The following is a 23058-nucleotide window of genomic DNA, read 5'->3' as shown; positions in this document are numbered from 1 at the left end:
CCAGCTTAATGTTTTGTGGAACCCATAGGTGGCTGTGCCCTAGAGCAATCAGAAACCCGAAAGCGTTATTATAAAAATAAATACACTAGGACTCTTCTGTATGGCGATGGCTTGGCGCCCACCGTACGGAACGAGCAGCAGCTTTGCTTTGAGGTCCCTAAGTGGTTGCTCCCTGAAGCAGTCCCTGGCAGTTTCTAACGCCTGAGCCTGTGCATTGCGGCACGGTGTGGTGTCTGCCCAGCCTGGTGGCGGTGTTGAAGTCTCCGTTTTCTGTGACGTTTCTTGCCCTTGCAGCCCCTCTGATCAGTGTTGTAGTTAGGTGTTGCCGTCTCGCTTCAGCCATGGGGGAGCTCGGTGGCGGATCTTATCTGTATAGGTCTGGCATTGTACTCCATTTGGATTAAATTATCCAGTCATAAATCTGTGTTCTTGTTACCATGATTAGTTAATTTGACGTAAAGCCTTCTCAAACACATGGGGCTACTCCACTACTAGCAAGGTGCCCTCTCTTTGCTGCATACTTTGCATCGCGGTGTTGCAGCGTATCCCATGCGAGTGGTCTTGCTACTTTTCGCAGTGACCCTATCCTTCTGCCTGTTGTCTGCTCTCCTAGACCTTTCTGCAGGGTGAATCTGGGTCCTGCTGAGTAAGGCTGGGCCCAAAAAGGCTTAGTCTGAGCCCGGCCTTTTGGACGCTGTGGGCAGTGTGTTTTCCTACTCACTGCTAGGTGAGAGCTGTGGGCATGCTGAAGTATGGTGAGGCAAAGTTATTTCAGAAAAGCTTAGGCTGAAGTTTGCAAGGAAGGGAAAAGCAAGGAAGCTGTTCTGGAAGAATTCAATATTCCTTATTTTAGTATTTTCAGTATTTGTGAGCAGTAGCTTTTCACATAAATCTTGCTCACTCTCCTGTGACACAAATACTATTGCAAGAGCTCACCAGTCAAGATGACAGATGTTAAGTTTGGTTGGTTTGAAGACATGAGGAAATCTGCTTTTGTAATGAAGGTTTCAGGCAGTAGGAGTGGGAAGCAAATGCAACAACTGCAGAGGACAGGGAAAGAACAGCAAGTTCAGAGAGGTGTGAAGCAAACAAATGATGAATGTGGTGCTGGGGGTGGAAAGGGTTCCTGGTACGCCTCTGCCCAGGGTGTGTGTCATCTGCTATGCCATAAATATCAGGGCTCGGGTTTTTTTCTGTTGCAGAGACAGACTCAGTGTGTATTAGAAAACACCAACTGGTTCCATGCTGTGCATGTATTGCTTGGCATGGTAGTGTGTGCTTGCTGCCTGGCCTGATGTCAAGTGAAGCAGAGCAGACAATTACTAAGCAGCTTTTTCTTTTTTTTTTTTTTTTTTTTTTTTTTCCCCCCAGTGGAGACACTAATTTGGATTTCTCAGCTTAGCAGTTCCTTTCTCCCCTGCACCCCCCGGTCTTTCAAGAGCTTCATAACAGGAGCTGTTAATTGGTCAGTGGCATCAGAATTTCTCTGTGGGAAGAGAATTACACAGACACAGTACATCTAGGCAAGCACTGAGAGAGGGAGTGTGTTGCTTACGGCAGAGAACTAGAGTGAACACAAGACTGGGACATGTGAGCAAAGAAAGTTCCTATTCTGTGTTTCTGTTCAGTTCAAGAAAAGAGAACTTTGCTTACATGCATTATAAATAAACAAGATAGGTTTTTGCCTCCTATCTGTGTTGTTGGGACCTGAACATTAATGAGCTGTTTAGGTTGCATAGACAAAGTACTGGAATGGGACTTGGGAACTTCAAATTCTGTTCCTAGATTGTTCATAGCTTGTCTGTGGCTCTCGGGAACTTGCTTTTATCTCTCTGGGCCTCATCAACCCTGACGTTCACTTTTCAAAAGAACTTTAAGGTTGACTAATGAAAGCCAAGATGTAGATGGCAGCTATGACTGTTTCTGTTCTCTTCTTTCCCTGTCCCCTGCGTTTGGTTCCCACTCCTGTGGCCTGAAGCCTTCATTAGAAAAGCAGGTTTTCTGAGCTGACTAAACATCTCTGTCATCTCTACCGGCGAGCTCTAGCAATAGCATTTGTCAGATAAGAATGAGCAAGGCTTGCATGGAGAGGTGCTGCTCACATATAATGAAGATATTGGAACAAGGAAAACTGATTTTCACCAAAACAACCTGCTTGCAAAAAGCTTCTCTGTAAACACCTGCCTATACCTGCTTGATCTCACCATTATTTTATTTGTATTTTGGTCCTTAATTCACATTCATTTAAATACTATCGCTTCTGCAATACAATGAATTGTAACATCCATCACTAACTCTTCCTGCTGGTAATAAGGTACCTAGTCATCCCAAAGTAAAACCATGTGTCCTGGTTTCGGCTGGGATAGAGTTAATTTCCTTCCTAGTAGCTGGTACAGTGCTGTGTTTTGGATTTAGGGTGAGAATAATGTTGATAACACACCGATGTTTTAGTTGTTGCTAAGCAGTGCTTACACTAGTCAAGGACTTTCCAGCTTCCCATGCTCTACCGACTGAGAAGGCTGGAGGTGCACGGGGGTCTAGGAGGGGGCACAGCCGGGACAGCTGACCCCAACTGACCAGAGGGATAGTCCACACCATATGACGCCATGCTCAGCATATAAAGGTGGGGGAAGAAGGAGGAAGGGGGGGACATTTGGAGTGATGGCATTTGTCTTCCCAAGTAACCGTTACGCGTGATGGAGCCCTGCTTTCCTGGAGATGGCTGAACACCTGCCTGCCCATGGGAAGCAGTGAATGAATTCCTTGTTTTGCTTTGCTTGCGTGCGCGGCTTTCGCTTTACCTATTAAACCGTCTTTATCTCAACCCATGAGTTTTCTCACTTTTACCCTTCCGATTCTCTCCCCCATCCCACTGGGGGGGGGGGGGTGGGCGAGCGGCTGTGTGGGGCTTAGTTGCCGGCTGGGGTTAAACCACAACAACATGGTATGTGTAATCTTAGAGAGATTTACCAAAGTTTTCTCAACACAGGATTGTAATTAATTTATTAATTTTCAGGCATATTTCTGAGGGTGTAGCAGGCTGAGACAGTGTGCATCACTGACACGCAGTGAGAGCAGGATTAGCAAAAGCTAGAGCCCTAGCTGCTAGGGAGGAAAGTGACTGTTGTAAACATTCCTCATATTTTGTTTTTCCATTGCTTTTTGTTTTGTTTTTTTGTAATGCAGTGCTACTTAAGCATAAGCAATGCAGACCTTTACACAGGTGCTGTGGCACTGTATGTCCTAATGGTGTAGGAGCTACAAAAGTCTTGTGCCCTTTCGGTGTCGCTGTTTTGTGAAGTGCTGTATAGTCTTGGCAGCGCTCTGCAGTCAGCTGCAGAGGAATTGAAGAGAGACAAGCATTTCATAGGCTAAACCATAGCACATCAAGTCAGTTACCCTCTTCTCACTGAGCCGTCAGGAAGAAGTAATTAACGTTGTGCTGACAGTCTTATTTCTGGCATTTCCTAATGTTTGAGTGTTTGCAGCTTCAGCATTCTTTTTGACAGTTTTTCGGAGCAGTATCTAGTAGCCTAGATGTTGCACTTGGAATGTCAGAAGTCATGGACAGAACAGAAAATCTGAGATAAGACTTGCTGAAATAGGTATTAGAGTTCTGTTTCTTCCTGAAAGGGAAACAGCAACCCTGAGTTCTAAAATGCTAGCTGAGAAATGTTCAGCTGTTTGTGCGTTCGAGACTGGAAAGAAGGTAACAATGCTCATCCCAGTCGCATTCTTATTCAGGAAGCAACCTAGGCTGAAACATTGAAGAGTTTCTGATTGCCCAGGATTGGAAAAGATCTAATCCATTTTCAACAGTGTGGCAGTGCCCCGCAGCTGAACAGCAGCTGACACAGGTCTGCATTGTCGGAGGGCATTCAGAGAAGCTAGTAATTGTGTGTATTCCTTTTGATAGAGGGAGCTCATCTAGACGTAATTGAAAGGAAAAGCCAAGTATGGTGTGCGGGCTTTTTTTTTTAATATGTTTTGTGCTTAATGTTATTTTTCTCCCACCTTTCTTTTGTTCTGTTACTGGGTGTAACATGCAGTAAGCTATAGCTGCAGAAAGTCTGAAAAAGGTGCAGAGTAGAAACGTAGTAAACGAAAAGCCTGGAGGAAAATGGGAAATATTTGAATATTGTTCCTCCCTCTGATGTGAAAAGAAAATGAAGAAGTTAAATATTGAAAATTTTAAATTGTTTGAAACAACTATCTTGCAAATATCCTATTTCAAAACTTACAAAAATGAAACCAATTCAAAATCTTAGTGATTTTTTTTTTTCCTCCTTTTATGACCACTTGCATTGCAACCTACCCTCACTGGATCACCTTTGTGCAGATACCTTTTACCATACACAGAGACACCCTGCCAGCAGAATATTTAAAACCATAAAGGAATTATCTATTGGCTAATATAGTAGCTAGCCGTGGTTAATGTGCTCTTGGGCTAGGCATTAATGCTTACCAGTGCTCTTGAGACACTTTATGAGTCTCTGCCCACGAGACAGTCATCAAATGGGGGAATGTCAGCCCCTGACATGCCTTGGATCTAGCTGATTCTCAGTGTTGCTGAGTTGCTCTCTTCCAGTTCTCTGCTTTTTAGGTTTTACTCTTTTCTTGTCAGTTCTTTTTCCCATCAATCCTTGAGCTGCTAGCTATTATAGTCTCAACAATTACATTTATATCTGTTTTTACCTACTTTGCAGGGCTTTAGTTTATGTTCCTTCTTGCACCTAATTTTCTCAGCAAATTTGAAGCTTACTGGTAAGATGAATGTATCAAATGAAGTTTTGCAACCTGGGATCCTGTAATATTGAATAGTTTCATCAATAACTTCTTTGATAGGTGGAAGAGTGTGCTTATATATCTACAGCTGACATGAAAACAAGCACTATGAACTGAAAAAATGACCTGAAAAACTCATCTGCTGTTCAGTAAGGCTAGGGATAATGTAACTGTATACTGTGGATTATTTCTAATTATATAGTGAAGAAAGTAAGTCTAAGCAGAAGCTGTGCAGATCGGGATCTAGGTTTTATAGAAGATCACAAACTTAAACATGAGTCAATATATCAGACTCATGAAAAAATGCAAGCAGTTGTACCTGGATGGGTTAAGTGTTGTTATATTCTCCAGTCAAGTTGCTATCAATAATTTTTTCATTTAGTGACTAGTTCATTCCCTAGAAAAGGATGTAGAACTTTAAAAATGTGGTTTGACTTCTCCTTGGTTTCTCTGAATGTATAGTGAATAAAGGGATGGTGACATTTATCTGTTACAAAAGCCAGAAGCATTTCCAAGTTGAACTTGGAGGAAAAAAAACCCTTAAAGACACTCAAAACTGCAGAGTACTGATAAAAGTGCCTTGTCATTTTTATGGATTTATTTGGATGAGTAACGTGCTGAAGTATGCGTTTCAAAGCAGGTGCCTTCGGTTCCTCTAACTATCGAGGAGAGATTCAGACCCTTTCTTTCACAGGGGAAAGAGATTATTAGCTGCAGACTTTAGTAGCAGGGAGATAGAGAGCATGGGAAAATCTGCAACATGTTCAAACTCGGAGAATCTGTACGTGGCTGTTGAGGCAGTTACTGTTTTGCACGTGTAAATCTGGTGCTTGTGGGGACAGTAGACCAGCTCAGCTTTGTGTATGAATGACCACCTTCAGCTGTTAACAAGAGCATCTACTGGCTTCTGCCATGGATCAGGCCTCTGCGGGTATAGGACTCTGCAGACACTTACTTAAAATTAGGTTTTGCTACAAAGACCATGGTAACTTAAAAAAATGCAGAGAATATGTAGTGAAAAGAGCTCTGGGAGTGGAAGAAAACATGACATGGAAACAACTGGATATGGTAAGCTAAGTAGAAGTTGCAGCACAGTATCGGGTGTGCAGTTTGCACATGGAATATTTCAGTATCTGAGGAAGGCCTGCCTGTCTTCCATCACAATGTTACGCTAGTGACTGTTCCACTTGTTTCCAGACCCAGACAGCTCTAAATGTGGAACTCTTCTTCCCTGTGCTTGCAATTAGTTGTTAAGAAATTTGCTCAGCCAATGTGGCTCCACCTCACAAATTTATCTCCTGAATTACCTGAAGGAAAACTGTTTGTTCTTTAATTGCAGCTGTGATTCTTATTGTCATAGCATGTTGGGAGAGAAAAGCTTGTTGAATAAGCTCCAGTGAGTAATCTTTCCTAGTAGTCTGGAAGGGTAAAAGGAGGTCAAAAGGGAAGGCCATGAGATACCTGTTAATTCTGGATATGACAAGAACTCTTTCAGAATTGAACGCTTCAGAGCAGAATAAAGTAGCTTCAGACGGTACACCCACAGCTCTTGCTGCCCTAGTCAGACCTCTGTTGTAAAGCAGCAGAGATCTGCTCTGTCAGTGAGGCTCTCGTGTTCCTGGTCATGTCTCTCCTGACTGTACAGCTCCTGAAATTGCCGTCGGTGCGTAGATGCTTTCCCCGGGAGCTGACTTCATGTCCTACCCTTGGAAACCTCAGGCAGGTGAGGTTTAATGCAGCCTATGACATTCTCCATGCAATGAGGTGCATGTGAAATTATTACCTTTAGCTGAAATGATCGACTGCTATAACTGGCTAAAAGAATTTTTATGCTGAGTACTGTAGACCTGAGAATCAATTTTTAAGAGACTGTAAAAGCAGGGAGAAATAATGGCATTCTTCCCTCCCTGATGGCATCTCATGAAAACATTACCTGTTAGGAAGAGATAAACCACGTTACAGTAAGCTGAGTTGCTACCCTTTATAACTTCTCTATAGTTATGCCAGTGGTGCTTACCTACGGGTAGGTACTATGGAAATGCGGGCTAACCAAACGGTCCCTGTTGCATTGCTGAATGCATGAGGCAGCGTATGTGTGATGTTGCATCTGAGTTTACCCCCAGGTGGCACCACAGTATAGGCACCTTGTTGCGTGGGGAGATTGAAGCAAAAAACACACTCAACTCTTAAGGATTCTCACTTAACCATACCCAATTATTTAGTAAAAGATAATACTTATAGTTGCTGAATCTGCAATAGCAAAATGTGGCAAGTGGCGAACGAAAAAGCAGCCCTCTTTCCCTACTAACAGGGAGGGCAATCCACTGGAATTTAAGTAGAGGCATAGGTCAGACCTGATGTCTTTGACGCAGAAATTAATTCTGTCAGAATTTTTTTTTGGGGGGGGGGGGCGGGGGGGTGTTTTTTGCGTTTGTTTTTTTTTTTTAAAAGGAAGTTGTGCTTTAGAATATTTTGGAAAACCTGGAAGGAAAAATTTTCATTATACTGGTTGCTTGTCTCGTTTCTTAATTGAACTAAAGACTGAAGGAAGAAGCTGGCAGTGCTAAATGTGTCCATGAATCCTTCAGATAAAAAAAAAAAAAAAAATCAGCTGTCATACCTGGACAGAAATGCAGGATGAGGAAAATAATGCCCTCCATACAAAAGTGTAGGTGTAGGAAACGTCCAGCTGTTAGGCAACTAAAACTTCCATGGACTGAACTACAGGGCCAAAGCATGCAGTCTTAGCTGTGTTTGCAGAAATGGAAACCTGGTCAGAACTGAGAAGTTACTAGAAAGTGGTGAGTGATTTCAGACAAGGTGTTTCTTTTTAAATTCTTCCAGATGTGGCAACGAACATTGTCAAATTACAGTCATTGTGTGTGTCTGGGTATGTAGAACACAGCGGAACACTTTTATGAAGCTGTTGATTGTATGTCCCTTTGCATTATAAATCTTGTATCACGACTGCCTGTGATGCCTGACCAGCAGCAATTCAAGATGAAAGGAAAAAACCAGCATGTTCTTTAGTTGCAGTGCTGCTTGCAAACCAGGAAGGGATTATCAATCTTGTTTACTAATCAAAGAGGAGAAGGAATATTCAAGGAAAAGCAGCTATGCCAATATGGTATGTGGCCTTCTGCTCAGTGCAGTAAATAAAACCTGTGTTTTTTTCTGTGTGTCTCTGTGTGGATGACTTTGCCAGGGAAAGAGGTTAAGAGACAGCCTCGGACCAACTCCTCCTTTTCTTGCAGGACGGTATGGTTATTGCAAATATGTACTGTCCTGACTGATTCCTGAGCACTGGAAGAAACCTCTGGAGTCCAACCCCGGTCAATTCCTGCATGAGGAAGTAAGTTTTTTTTCTCCAGAGAAGTCGTCTTACCCTTCTCAACAGGGGTTGAGACAGGTACCTTGAATGCTACTGAAGAACTCGGATGAGGGAATAAAATGTGAAACCATCTTTCAAAACGTGCCTGATGTCCTTTCTGCCAGCTCATAAGTAACACCAGTGGATTATGCAAGTGGAGTTGCAAGGATGGGTTGAGTTTTGTTTAGACAGCAAATCTTGAGAGAGAATGACAGCCCGCAGGGACATCTCTGCTCTGACGAGTAGCAAGAGCCTCAGAGAAAGTGCAGGGCAAGACAGCAGGGGGGGCGTGGTGGAGGGCAGCAATTAAGATCAATAATTGCCCTTTCAGGTCCTTTCTGCAGGGCTCCGTATATTTTTGGGTGAGCAGTTGGCACTCATGGAGCTCTTCATCTCCTGCAGCCTTTTGCAGGCATTTAGATTCACCCTGCCTGATGGAGTTAAAGAAGCCAACACATAATATCTTTTGGGGAGCACTGTGCAGCCCCATCCCTGTAAGGTCTGTGCTGTTCTTCATGAGGCAGCCTGGTACCGACATCCTGAACAGTCTATTCCACTAGCTTCACTCAAGAAATCATCTAAGAACTGCTCCTGTTTGTCGTTTCTTGTGTTGAGGAGGTCTTTGTATGTGCTCCTTCAGGTGCTGTGAATTAAAAATAAAGCAAAGAATTACAGACTCTGGCATTAATTCTGGCTGAGCAGGAGTCCTGCTACTGAGAGAAGGCGGAAACTCTAATGCATAAAGCCTCATAGTGGACAAGAACTAGGTCCCAACAGGGAGTTTGAAAACCTTGGCTGCTGAAGGAGGCATCCAGCTCTAGACCTGACGTGAAAAGTAGCCAGCGGAGCTGGCAGTCTGTGCTTCCAAACAAGTAACAGAGCTTTTTTTATCTAGGAGTATGGTGATCCCTGAAGAGCGTTGGCCTGTGCTCCCTGTCCTCCAGTACTTTGTGGGAGGAGACAGTCGTCTGCTTTTGGCAGAACAAAAGCAAAGGCCGTTGTGTTTGCAGAGGAGTTCAGTGTGATTACCTTGCCGGGACTCCTGCTGCAGGTGGAGTTATGGGCACAAGGTAAACTGCTGCCCATCGGGTTGTTGAACCCACATCTGTGTTGTTCTGAAGACCTGTATCTCTGGCAATGCTATCCTTCCTCTCCCACCACCAGGATTTTTCCACCTGTAAAATGAGAATGAGAGCACTTGTTCTCCTGAAATTGTTACAGACCCCCTGAGATAGCACACTGCAACCTCTCCTCGGGATTTCTGGTGTTCTCCTAGAATGTCTGAAACTTGCTCCTCCTTATACTTGCCAGTCCCTGAGCAGCCACTGTTGGGAACTGCTGCTCTAAACATATGCAGGTGAGGTGGAGTGTGTTGTGCTGCTGGGCAGCAAGCTGCTGCAAGCTGTGTTAAAAGGCAGCTCCTGCGATCTAACGATGTCCAGGCTAAAAGTCTCTTTCTTGAGCTGTCTGTCCTTTAGGCTGTGGTCTCTAGTAATTACGTGACATAGAGGTATGTTAGAAAAACCTACCCTGAGTTCAGAAGAGGGGCCCCAGCTGAGGAAATAAAATGCCAGGGGCTTCTGGGGTTAAACCAGAGGGAGATTCTTTGACCTATTAGCATTTGCTAGGATGTGGGAATAAGCTGCTGTAGGGAAACCAGCTTGATGTGCCACCTTTGTTCGCCATTATAGGCAGATAAGGAGTTTGCCATGTGAAGTGTCTCAGCTAGTTAGAGGGAATTGGAGGAAATTTAGGAATTAATTTGCATCTCTGAATTATTACAGCTTGACAACAAACTTTGTAAAATCCTGTAATTTTCTTAGCTCCCTTGTTGCACTGGAGTTTAGTCTTAAACCAGTCATGGTAAGGGGCTGGAGGAAAAGAGAAAATGGTGCTTGGGGCACACTGATCCACGGTCCAGCCACGCTGGGTCTGAAGTAGCCCTTCTCAGTCTGCTTCCCTGAGTATCCCCTGCAGTGTAGGGAGCTGGGAGAGGCACTTGGCTGGCTTCTTCCAGGCGCACTGTGCTTGCAGGCCAGCCATGGGTGGTAAGCTCTGGTGTGTAGACCTGAGGAGCTCAGAAAAGTGCGGATCGGGGTGCAGCCAGGCCTTTGGTGGGTGGAAGAAGATTTTGATTCCATCAGAATCTTCAGAATCTTTCCAGAGAAAGTTCAGTGGTGTCTCCTGAGATATGATGAACTTGGTCTTTCTTTGCATATGAGATCTGTTATGCTTTTTGTTACTAGTACTAGCTACGTTTGATTCTTCACTGTGCCATTTGCAGTTCATCTGTATTGTTTACTGTGAAAACTCAGATTACAACACCTCCTTGCTCTTGGTTCCCAAATCTGCATTTGCAACCACTCTTACACAAGGCTACTGACTGCTTCCTTTTGCCCCTGCCCCGAGAATGCTACTTGGTGAGCGCTCCTGTCCTTGTCTGTGTACACAGTGCCTGGATGACAGTCGTATCTGAGCTCTTGGCTTGCAGGTAGTCAGTGCTTTGAGTGACATGTTCCATCAAACTGATTGCTCAAAGGGATGTTTCTGAACGAGGTGCTCGCCTGCTAGCCTCTACTGGATCTTAAAGTGATGGTAGCTATTAGCATATTGCACCATAGTGATGTATTAAATACACTCAAGAATGGGAACGCTCCTCATTTTCTGGGATCAGGAAGAGTGGTAGGAAAGAAGGGAGGAGAAAAATTCAGAAAGCTTAAATGTGACAGGGAAGAGTTAAGAAAAACAATATAGAGTCATTTCAACAGACAGATTCATAGCAGTTTTCTCAGTGATAGAGTAGTTTGGAGGTGTGAAATGATGATAAGTGTAATTCTCATTTCCCTGGTTTTGTTTCTTCTGGGTGCGCAGTTCCTGAAATTGCAATGGAAAAGTCGTGGATTTCCTCCTGGACCAACCCCATTTCCCATCATTGGAAGCATCTGGCGGATAAATTTTAGAGCTGATCATAGGAGCCTGAAAAAGGTAGGCATTTGCAGATGTGAACTAAAGAGCTATTGAGGCAAAAACTGTAAAAACTAGTGATGGCTGTCGATAGGCTAATGTGGTGGCAGGGAGAACTTAATCCTAAGGGAAGGTGAATCATGGAAGTTAAATTAAGTGCCTAAACAAGTTAAGTAAAATCTGCAGAGAGTCTAATTCATGTGAAAGCTAATATGTGTGCAAGTTAAACAGAACTGAAGACAGTAATTTTCCCTCAGAAAAGACTTCTGTTTTTAAGGGAGGCTTTTTGCTTTGAAAGAAAAAAGTGTTTCTGAGATTTCCTACCACAGGCGCATCTTCTAAAACAAGGTGTCTTGAATTCAGAAGATGTGAAAAGCACACCAGTATGTCTTCTGCTATCATGGGATGGAAACAAGATTGTATCCCATACGCAGCCAAAACCTTAGCTCGATTGTTTTTCTGAAGTCCAGTCTGGGAATTGCTCCTTGCAGGTGAGCTAAGGATGTAAATGATGGTGAAAGGAAGGAACTGATGGGAAGAATTAGGTCATGCTAAGCATATTCATACAGGTTCTTTCAGTGCTCAACATCCTCTACTGAGCAAAAATTTCACGAAAGAATCCAATGTGTTGATATATTTTTCAAGTCGCAACCTTTCCTTAGGTGCTAAGTGCAACCTGCGTGTCGGGGGTACCTGGCTGCAGCTGGAGAATGTTAGCTTCGGGAAAAGGGAACTTAAGAGACCTCGATGTTAAATTTTTCTGATGGGTACATGTTCATCCTGTGGGAGGACAGAGCTGTACTGTTTCTTTGCCTAGAGTCAGGGACTTTGTCCTTGCTGAATACCCACAGGGTTGCCTGAGAGCAGTCCCCATCACTGGCCAAGCAGAGGTGGGATCTATGCTCAGATGCCTCAGTTGACAGTACTTCTGTGTAAGAGGGGAAGAGGTCCTGCCACTGAAACTTGAAGTCTGCAGTACCAGAAGGAGAGTTACACCTGGAATATGTAATTTCAAGAAGTTCTAGTTGTTGGCTGGGGAAATGAAATATGGAGTTGAAAAATGTAATCGAGAATGGGCAGGTGAAGTTTCATGTGAAACCTAATACAGATCTGTAAACACTCGGTCAGGGGCATTTTCCTAATCGTTAATATTGCAAAGGCAACCCAGGCCAAGTTTTAGAAAGCGGGAGAGCATCTGTTATTTTATCGTTCACATTGCTGTGAACAGTGGGTTCCCAGGAAGAGCCCAGAACCTTACTGTGGTAAGCACTCTCACTGCAAAACAAAATCACTGTCCCTTTTCACTTCCTGAACCCCTGAGTAATGTCATGCTGGAAGAGAGCAGCCCAACCTGTGTGCATTTTGGTTGATGTTTCTCCCATGGGTATTTTTTTGGCATTGATCTAACCTACAGCTGGCAGAGATCTATGGCAACATCTGTACCCTGTGGCTGGGTCACAAACCCATGGTGGTGCTCTATGGATTCCAAGCCGTGAAGGACGGTCTCACCACCAACTCAGAGGATGTTTCTGGGCGACTACAGACCCATGTCTTCAACAGAATGGCAAATGGAAAGGGTAAGATGTTCATATCTGTAGAAGGACTTCATCCTTGACTGACTTTGTTTCCTCTCATGTTTTCCTTACTGACAAGCCCTTAGTTCCCAATTCACCCGTTCTGTCTGCTCAGGGTGAATGATATAATTCTGCAGCATACCTCTAAGTTGTCTCTAGAGTCCCACTGTCACACAGGTATTTCAGAATCTCATCAGAGCAGCAATATTTGTACCTAGCTAGGTCTTGCTTGTCTATTTGTAGCGTTGTCTAAGTGTGTGTTCTGATTTGAAATAATCTGGAGCTTGCAGCCTCCTCTGCAGGCCAAGCCTTAGTTACTCTTTATGCTCCAGTCGTTTGTTTACAGCAAAGGCTGCTGTAAGGAAAGCAGGTACAGAGCTGTTGAACAAGGTCTAGCCTTTTGGGAAGTCTGAAGGCACAGGAAGGTCACTGGAGCTTTAAATGTATTAGCCAGACTGTAGGTGCAACATATCCTTGTTCAGCGCTTCTTATTGTGCTGTCATTTACATCAGACGCTGCTGAACTACGGTGGATGGAGAATAAAGAGGGTGCTGCATTTAGAACAGAAATGATTGAACTTGTTTCCACCAGCCTCTTATCCAGAGGATATAGAGCAGATGCCTTTATCCTCAGTCAGGCTTTGCTGCATGTGGACTACAACCTGGAAAGCTTTAATTTATAATACAAGCTAATGTAAGGAGAGAAAAACATCTCTAAGGAATAGAGATTATTAAGTCTGGGGCCATTTCATTCCATTTGGAAGGGTCTTTATTGTCACCTTTTATCTGGGTGACATGGAGTAAAGCAGCTGGGCTGTGACAAGCTGCCCCAGCACTAGCAATTTGTAGCAGGGATGGCTTTAACAAACAGCTGCAGCACAGCTGCAAGTTGGCAACTCTCAGCAACACAAATACCTGCCTGTTGGGTTGGCTCCTTTTCTGCTAGCTCAGGCTCCCGGGACAACAGAAGGAATAGGGGAGAGTTATTCCAGACTGTGGTCAAGCAGCTGTCTTGGGGAGCAAGCTGGCTTTCCCAGGGGAAGTGTGGGCTAGACTGGTGGAGGGAAGTGATTCCCCACCACGTGGATTAAATGGTTTATGCTGGGCTGTCTGCTAGAACACAGACTCACGGCACAGGGGCTCGGGATTCCTTCCTGTCCCACAGTGAGACCTCTGGTCCTAGGAAGCTGTTTGTAGATTGGCTAAAGCTTGCTCTTCCTACTCTGGTTCTTGCTAGGTGGTTCTTGCCCTGGCTTCATCGTCTTTCCAGGAGGGACCTGGACCAGGACGAGAGCTCGATATCTGGTATAAACAGCCTGGTAAAAGCAGGATCCCCGAGAAGCCAGAGACTGTGTAGCACAGACAACATGTGCCCAGAACCAGTTATCAACTCTAGCCATTAAAGGGTTTTTCTTTTTGAAGCACTACCAACAGGGAGATGTGATGATCTCCAGAAGGTTTGCATAAGGTTAAGAAGCACAAGCATAGGAAACGCGCAGACCTCCCCAATGAGCTCCGCAGAAATCTCCGTTGGCTATGAGTAGCTTGGTGAGAGACACCATCGTATTTCCAGGCGGTAGAAACCTGAACTTACTGTTTGTTGAGGAAAGCTGTCTTTGCCGCTCCTGTGGCAACGTCTGCAAGAACACAATGTCCATAGGGGGACGCTGGCAAACATAGCTTACGAGTTAGTGTTAATTGTATTAGAAGATTGTACAAGATAATAAATGAGATCTTGAAAGAGATTGCCTGAGCTGGGCTATAAGCCTTTCTATGTGAATAAGGGTTTAGATTCATTTCTGCTCAAAGCACGGGCAAATAGAAGGCAGCACCATCCCTCACTGCCTTTGCAACTTGTAGCCGGCTGCTGGGTGGAGTTTCGAGTAATGACCACTGTTCTTGGGTGCTTCAGAAAGAATAGGACTAGTTTTGGAAGGCAGGTGTGTGAGTCCTGAGATTTGAGTGGGCTTTTTGCAGGGGTGGCAATATATTAACCAAGGTGGTTTCTCTGTCTCTAACAAAATACAATTAAAAGAACCCTGCCCTGACGTGGCTCTCTTCTTCGTGAGTGGCAGCATGATGAGAAGATGACTCTCAGTGTGTATGTCGTTTACTATTATTTGAACATTAACGTGACATAAAATTGATTCTTGATGGCTGAAGGTATCCTGGTCTCAAATGGTCTCATCTGGAAACATCAGAGACATTTCGGAATTGGAGCTCTCCGAAAACTGGGAATGGGCAATAAAGGAATGGAGCGTGGGATACAAACCGAGGCCCGTTATCTGGTCGAGTTCTTCAGGGACAAAGATGGTATGCCATTGACAAGGTGCTTGGGAACGGCATTTGGGCTTTTGACATAGTACATAGTCTGCATGACACTAAGGGTAAAGACTATTTTTGCTCCAGAAAAGAATGGGTTTGGAGCACAGCTTAGGTTTAGAGTGCAGTCAAAACTGTTTGTACAGTCAGACCTCAGCAATGTGTATTTTGGTATCAACACCAAGATGAAGATTTAAAAAAAGAAAAAAGAAGGCAAACAAAAAAACCAAGGCTGGGAGTTAATGACTTGAGGCCTTCCTGTCCTCATTTTTGAATGAGGTTTATCTTTTGTTATGTTCGCCAGTGAATTTTGGGTTTTGGAGCGTAACAGTCTAAATAGCATAGAGGACATCTATTATAAAATGTCATTGTGATCTTGCTTCCAAAATAGCAAAGGAGATAGAGAAAGTGCTTTGGAGATGAATGCTTGTCTCTGTCTGCAGGAAGAGCTGTCGACCCTTCCTTCCCCATTGTTCACGCTGTCTCTAACGTGATCTGTGCTGTGGTTTTTGGACATCGTTTCTCCCTAGAGGATGAAACCTTCCGCCAGCTGATTGAAGCATACAATTGTATAGTGGCTTTTGGGAACAGCTACCTCTACTATGTGAGAAAATGACTTGTTTAATATGCAAATTATTTTATTATTGAGCACGTTATTTATTGCACTATTATGCAATATAATTATATTATTATATATTATTATAGTTATCACATTATTTAATACACATTAAATGCTGATAAAAATTCTCACTATGAATATGAACTGGACCTGCAGTGCTTTGGGTTTGACATAATTAAACTATTATATTAATATTATATTAGTAATCTTTATTAGAATTTCTCAGCAAAGGTGACGTGCTTGGGATGCTGAACTTTTCTGTCATGGAAACACCAGTATTGTTAAGGTGAAAAGGTGATACTCTTTGTATCAGAATAAAAGAGAATTTTTTTTTTTTTTCCTGTGTGCTAAGGTAATATATATAAACGTTTATTAATATTAAATTTATTAATATTAATACATGTTAAATCTAGCTGCAAAAGTGGATTCTTTTGCTGGTGAATTAACAGGGCAAATACAAGTAGAGTTATGCAGTAAGGATAGGAAAAAATCCAGAGTGGAAACTGTGTTGTCTTTAAATTGTGGTTTTAATGCGTGTTCATGTACTCAACATGTACCCAACATTTCTCTTTGATGCTACAGTATTTTTCCTAGAGAAATTAATTCGGCAATTTAGCACCAAAAATGTCCACGCTGTATCTCTGTAATAGCCTTGCTCACGTCATGTAACTTACCGCATCAGTGTCGAATGCTTGCTCCACAGATGTCTGAAGTTTTCCCATGGGCTGCAGAGCGCCTCCCAGGGCCTGCACAGAAAGCATTATTTTCCTGCAATTTTGTTCGTTCTTTCGTAAGGCAGGAAATCAAAAGCCACAGGGAAAGAGGCACAACAGATGAACCACAAGATTTCATTGACTTCTACCTGGATCAGATAGAGAAAGTGAGTAATTTATGCTGTATGTGACACAGATTCTACCATAACAGATTCCCTGCACCTTTCCTACAGTTGTCCGTACATAGAAACATTATTACAGAGCTCTACAGATACAGTTTAAAAACTCTGCTGTCAAATTCAAATATGAACTTTGAATAGTTAGTTTAATAACTTGTTTTAGAAGTATAAATTAATTACATTGGTTTGTTGTTATACAGCGGAATCCTTAGTGCAGGCTGGGCAGTGGGCGGTAGGGAGGACTTTGCCAAGGTGCAGCTATGTGGATGGCTGTCTAATTCTGATTCTTTGTGTCTTATTAATGTTTGCATTTATGATCTTTGTGCTTTGTGCTGAGCTTTTGTGTGCTTAAGTAGTACTGTATGATTATCATAACCATCTTAAAATGATGGCAGTCTCTGCTCTGGAAAAAAGCATGAATCTTTTAAAAGGATAATATATATGTGCAATAGCTGAAACCAGCAAATGTGCAGAGAGTGGCAAGGGTGGGATAAAACTACTTTGAAATGGTTTTTTCCGATGTGGAAGTTAGCAGCAAGGCAACAAGTCACTCTTGAAGGCAGGATAACAGGACCTTAAGACACCTGACACTTTCAACAGCACCTGTAATTTAACAGTGTCAATGTACTTATTTGAGGAAAATCTTTGCATAAATCTTTGTTGTACTCAAGTACCTATATTTTCTCCATCCTCTAGAAATATTGTTTGTTTAGGTATAGTGATCGCTGCCTGTCTCAGTGCTAACTGTTAGGCAGATATACCCATTTTACCTTTCTCATTGACACCTGTAGACTAAAAATATCCCCAATTCTACATTTGATGAGGACAACATGGTGCAGTCTGTTTTTGACCTTTTCCTGGGTGGCTCAGAGACCACCGCCACCACTCTGCGCTGGGCTCTGCTCTACATGGTGGCTTATCCTGACATCCAAGGTGAGTTGTAGGCACGAACATGGGTATGTTTCAAGTAGAACAATTGTCTGTTACACATTTTTTTTTTTTTGGTTAAGATCAAGTTTTTTTGAAGGTCAAGCTTTCTTTTTTTTTTTTTTAAGATCCCATTTTTGAGCTTTGCTTTTAAGAAGCCAGTGAAAATTTTCAGACAGAGATTTTTAAATAATTTCAGGGATATTCAGCTTCTGATACTGTATTTTGTCTTGTTTATTTTTGTCAGGCTGTTTCAGTGCTGTAAGCGTATAATGGAAGATACAGTCTGGCTGAAAACACTCGAGGTGAAATATAAGCTTGGGTTAGGGAAAAGTGACGCTTTTCTGGTATCCAGAATGTGTAATAAGAATATATTATTTGCACTCATTAACTGAGACACCAGTTGTATTTCTGTATAATAAGTATATTTATTGTAACATATGGGAATGTTAAACAGAGAAGGAAGACAATAGTGGGAAGACAAAAAGATGACTGGAAAATTCTAGACAAGGGCATAGTTGCACACTAGTTTCAAAATTTTTGAATGATTTGATACGGGGCTTTCAGAGGTGATGAACTGCTAAGCCAAGTATGTGTTCTCGACTCTCGGGTTTAGAGCTAGAAATCCTTCTTTTCATGCTTTTGGTGCTAGAAAGCTGGAAGAACAGAGCCCTGTGCACACACGTACCTTTCAATTCTAATGAAATAAAAAGGAAACAAAACCTCTTAGATTACTAGGCTAATTTTTAAGCATGAAGTTTGACCCTGAACCCTCTGAGACTGTATAAGCTATGTTACTTACTGAAGCCTAGATGACGGCCAGAAGAGATTAACAGTTGGTGATGGTTTGGTAATATTACCCTGTTCCAGCTCTCAGCATTACATATGTGTATCAGCTTGATACGATGGCTGCCTTGCAACATGCTGATTAGTGTGCTGTGAGTCTGTATTTAGCTAGAGTAAAAATAATAGCTTGAGTAACTGAATTGATCTCCTAATAAGAAGTTCTTGTTTTATTTACAGTTTGCTCCCCTTACTTTAATTATGAAGCTCAATAAATCTGTTGGGCTTGTGGAAAGATGATCTGAACATAGAACCTATAAACTAGGAAATACCAGAGTGTAGTAAAATCATAACTAGATAGTTGTATAAATGTATTTACATTTTAAGATATGGTAAGTATAAATTACTTACTTATTGTATTTTTTCTATCACTACTATAATCCAAAAAGGAAATGAAAGCTCTGTTTCATGCAAAACAGTGTTCTTATATCTATGATGGACTTTTTTTTTTTTTTTTTGGTAGAAAAAGTCCAGAGAGAGCTAGATGCCGTTCTGAGTCCCTCCCATCTAATCTGCTATGAGGATCGGAAAAAACTGCCTTATACAAATGCTGTGATTCATGAGATCATGCGCTTTGGCAGCATTATTTTAATCACAATTCCTAGAGAAGCAGTGAAGGATACAACTGTTTTGGGGTATCAGCTTCCAAAGGTACAGATACCCTTTCTATTCCAATGTGGTCTTTGGCCGTGAGTTAAGTTCCTTGCAGTCATGTTTACCATTAACCCCTTTTCCCTCCAGTTCAGGACAGACGGCTGTTGGTGACAGCACTGGCAGACAGCACTTTTCCCCTCCCCTGCCCTCAGGCCTGTGCCTTTGTCTCACAGACAGCGAGTGAAAATGCTTGCCAAAACCACAGTTTCACACCAATTCAGGTAGCGTTCTGTGAGAGTGCTGCAGAGTCTTACTTTCCAAGAGTCCGTGATTTTGAAATACTTCATAAGCATTTGAGCTCTTACACTTTCAAAAGACCTCAGAGAAGACTTACCAGAAATGTACAGTGGTGTCAGTGGGGAAGGTGCAGCAGAATGTTAACGCTAGGATATTGTCTGCCGTGTGGACGAATGGGAGGTGGAATTTTTTCTTCATTGGTGATGTCTGAGACAATACCAAGCGTCTACTCAACTTCATTCGCTTAGGACTTCTTTTTCTTATTATTACCTCTCTGGCATCATATTTGAAATATAATGAAGATGTTTCCCCACAGCTTCTGAACTGCCACCTAACCTCAAATAAAAAGCTTCTGCCAGCTGCTTCGACTTGTCCAGCCTTTCCAAACTTAACCTCCATGCCAAACCTCCCCAAAGGCACACATGGAGGCATCTTCCTGCACAGCCCTGCTCCGTGGTGTTTGTCATGCACACCTTTCCCACCTCCACCTTGAGAAAGATAATTTGAAATATACTATTTCTTTTCCAGGGTGCTTTGTTCTTCATTTGTCAAAACCTGTCAAAGCTTGTCAGAAGTGGGAAAATCATTTTACTAGATTTAGGACAAGGTGCTAAAGAACCGCAGACCACTCATTCTGTTGCATTTGCTAGCAGAATGGAAAAAAAGGAGACATGAAGGAATACAGCAGGGAAATTCCTGAACCTGAAATACTGAAGTTTCTTTTCTTATTTATTTTATGAAGAAAACCCCCCTCAGGACAGTTTGAGATTAAAATTTTTTTTCCTAATAAAATAATCTTTTGTTTCTGCTGCCTGTCCACGTGACCAGCAGTGTGCTGAATTATAGCTGGAATCTGTTTGTGTCCTTCTCTTCTTGATGTGTGAGAGACAGAACTGAGCCAACAGCGTCTTCCTTTCAGGGCACTATGATTATGGCAAACATAGACTCAGCTCTTTTTGACCCCGAATACTGGGAGACCCCCCACCAGTTCAACCCTGGTCATTTCTTGGACAAGGATGGAAATTTTGTGACCCGAGAGGCCTTCTTGGCCTTCTCAGCAGGTAGGTGCACTGATAACTGAACCCGTTTGTGTGGGTTAGATTGTGAATGTGAAGCTGTATTATTGTCATTGCGGAGAAGGCCAAAGGGAGTGTAATCTCTAACTACAGGAGCACATGGTTTTCACAGCCCAGAAAAATGTTTGATTACAAAAATAAGTTGTTTGGTAATTGTATAAACCTTTGATCTTAGATTTCTGTGAAAATGCAGAGAAGGTAAAAGGAGTAAGGCCCTAGAATTGCCAATAATTTGGGGATTCGAGTCCTTACGCTGTTGTCCTCCGTCATGCTCTGCATATGCCAGGTTATGCTATTATAGTGGCTGTTCTGTGGCAGGCTGCTCTGCTGGAGCCGATTTATTTTGTATAAGTAATTCAATATTCATCGGTGCAGAAATTTTGAAGCTGGATCAAATACATCCCAGATGGCTATGTCTTTCCTGGGGAGCTTCTGGAGTCACTCTTTCACCCAGTGTGTGAGTTTATAGAAGCTTAAACAAACAAAAGCTCTTGAGGATCATGCCAGGATGGAATAGCCTGGTTGTCAGAGCCCTCAGCTGAGATGTGGAAGTGTCAGGCTCAGGTTCCTGGCCTAAATTGGGCAGAAGAGAAATTTGAACATTGGTTTCTCACATCCAGGTTGAATGCCCTAACCCCAGTACATTTCAGGGTCTGTCACTGTCTTCCTCTGACTGGAAATTACATCCTGGACACAGTTAATTGATAAATTGGGAAAAGCTTTTTCTTTAACAAGTTGTTTTCACTGAAAACATGTAGGAAAATGTCTAGTCAGATGTAGAATGTCCTCTATATTCTGATTTTTCACTGCTATTAGTGAAGAAAAGTCAGCCTGTACTGAGTGGAAGCTGTGAGGGAACCTAAAAATGCTTTCTTGTCATTCTCATTTGGAATCAAGAGACTGAAACTCAGTTCATAGAATCGGGGAGTCCTATAGATTAGGAAGTAAAGTATGAAACTACTGAGAAGCATCGCAGGTATCTTCTTCTATAATCTGGGCAGATCCTGCAAAGAAGGGTTGCAGACATCTCAATTGTTCGGTCAGTTCAATCTGAGAGGAAAATGTCAAATTCAGCAAAGCCTTTTGTTCCTTGGTGAGGTTGAGCGATGCTCTTTTGAAAAGCTGGGGAGGAGGTGGTGGTTCCAGACCTCTGTGGGGACTGACTGCTCATTCCCTTCTCCCTCTGCAGGCCACCGTATGTGTCTGGGAGAGGTGCTGGCAAAGATGGAGCTTTTCATCATCTTCTGCAGCCTGTTGCAGACATTCAAGTTCACTCCACCAGAAGGAGTTAAGGAAGTCAACACAGACGTTATCTTTGGGAGCACAATGAAACCCCATCCATACAAGCTCTGTGCAGTTCTTCGCTAGGTTGCAGGGTATTACAGATTTGAGGAATTGCCACAGGTTTGCTGGCACGCTGATCTTTTGTGCAGCTTTTATGTTTTTCATTTCTAGCTCAAATTCAGTGTGAATCTATCCTTGTTGTGTTGCATGTCTAAGAAGCCGGCCCTGAAAAATACTGTGGTTTTCCTGTGTCTGGAAAATCTCTGTACATTTTTTTTCTGCTGTATTACAAATGAAATAAACATAGAAAATTGTTACGGTGTCTGGTCTTACTAGAAACTCAACAGGAATCTTACTGGAGGGAGACGGAACATTAAAGCCGGGTGCTGGGAGGGCTTCCCCTCATTCCCATGCATTCTCAAGTCTAGAGTGGAGTATAGGGATGCTCTTCCCAGAGGTGGTGGCTCTGGGCATTGCCAGAGCCCGTAGGTATGGTTGCATGGGGGAACAGAGTTGTGGAGGGATGCCTCAGCTAGGTGTGAGCCAGCTGGTTTGTCTATTTAGCCGAGAGCCATGGGGAGATGATAGCTTGAATCTGGAAGTAATAGAGCTACAACAATGCAACCCTTCATTTAAGCGTGAGGCTAGTGACTCAGGCTGAAAGTGAAGGCAAACGCCTCATATTCCCTGATGAAGAATTGCAGAGTGGAGCCCCACTGCTGGTGAAACAAAGTGGGTGTAAATGGTAACGGACCAGTGGGTTGGTCTGAAAATGTTTTTTTTTTGCATATATTGTTGTGGTGCATTTGAGAGGCATTTCTATGAAAGAGGAGTCCTCTCACACGGTGGAGTTTGTAATGATAATGGTGTACAGTAGTCTAGGTTGGCCATGTCTCTTTATTGATGTCTGAAAGCACAGTTAAGGGGATTCCTTGCAGACTTGTGAAGCAAAGCTTGGTGCCTGCAAAGGAGGGACAGGGCAGGAGAAATTTATGTAGTGTTTCCCGAGAGCCGTGTGAGAATCAAACTTCTTGAGAGTTTTCTGTGAGCACGGGGGCAGTTGCACCCAGCCTTCCAACAGCTGAGCTGAGGGAGGCTTAGCAGAGCTGCTGAGTTAAGAGTGCCTGTTAGTAAGGCATGCACATCAAGGGGAAGAGCTGTGCAAGATGCAGCTGGCAGAAGCAGGAACAGTGCCCAAGCATGCCTAGAGAAGAGCAAGTGCCAGAAACCACTCACACTGTGAGGCTGGCCTTGTTACCCAGCAAGATTTAAAAATCGAGGTCAGAGTGAGGGCTACTAGTGGATGTAGCAAACGCTCTGTTGCTCTACCAGTTTCCCTCCTTGAGGAAAAAACTTTATAATTGTTATTGCAATTATACTTCAAGGATTAGTTGTCATTGCCTTGTTTATCCACCATGTTAGAGATTTCTTTCTTTAATATAATGCTGTTAGCTAAAAAATTTATTCGTTTTTGTGACGGAGCTCAGTATCTTAAGGTTCAGTACTCTTTTC

The 23058-nt window shown here is 42.9% G+C and overlaps 1 protein-coding gene across 1 annotated transcript; it reads left to right on the top strand.

The window, feature by feature from the left end:
- The first annotated feature begins 10015 nt into the window (after positions 1–10015).
- On the top strand, positions 10016–21630 carry LOC143161565 (cytochrome P450 2J6-like). Its single transcript, XM_076340651.1, has 10 exons — positions 10016–10025; positions 10959–11140; positions 12534–12696; positions 14856–15005; positions 15458–15618; positions 16337–16513; positions 17317–17458; positions 18759–18946; positions 20106–20247; positions 21452–21630. The coding sequence occupies exons 1-10, from the start codon at positions 10016–10018 to the stop codon at positions 21628–21630; spliced, it is 1494 nt and encodes a 497-aa protein (XP_076196766.1).
- Positions 21631–23058: the final 1428 nt, after the last annotated feature.

Source organism: Aptenodytes patagonicus, chromosome 6 (genome assembly GCF_965638725.1).
Source record: "Aptenodytes patagonicus chromosome 6, bAptPat1.pri.cur, whole genome shotgun sequence".
In the NCBI taxonomy this organism is placed as follows: domain Eukaryota; kingdom Metazoa; phylum Chordata; class Aves; order Sphenisciformes; family Spheniscidae; genus Aptenodytes; species Aptenodytes patagonicus.
This window is presented reverse-complemented; position numbering and strand designations above follow the sequence as displayed.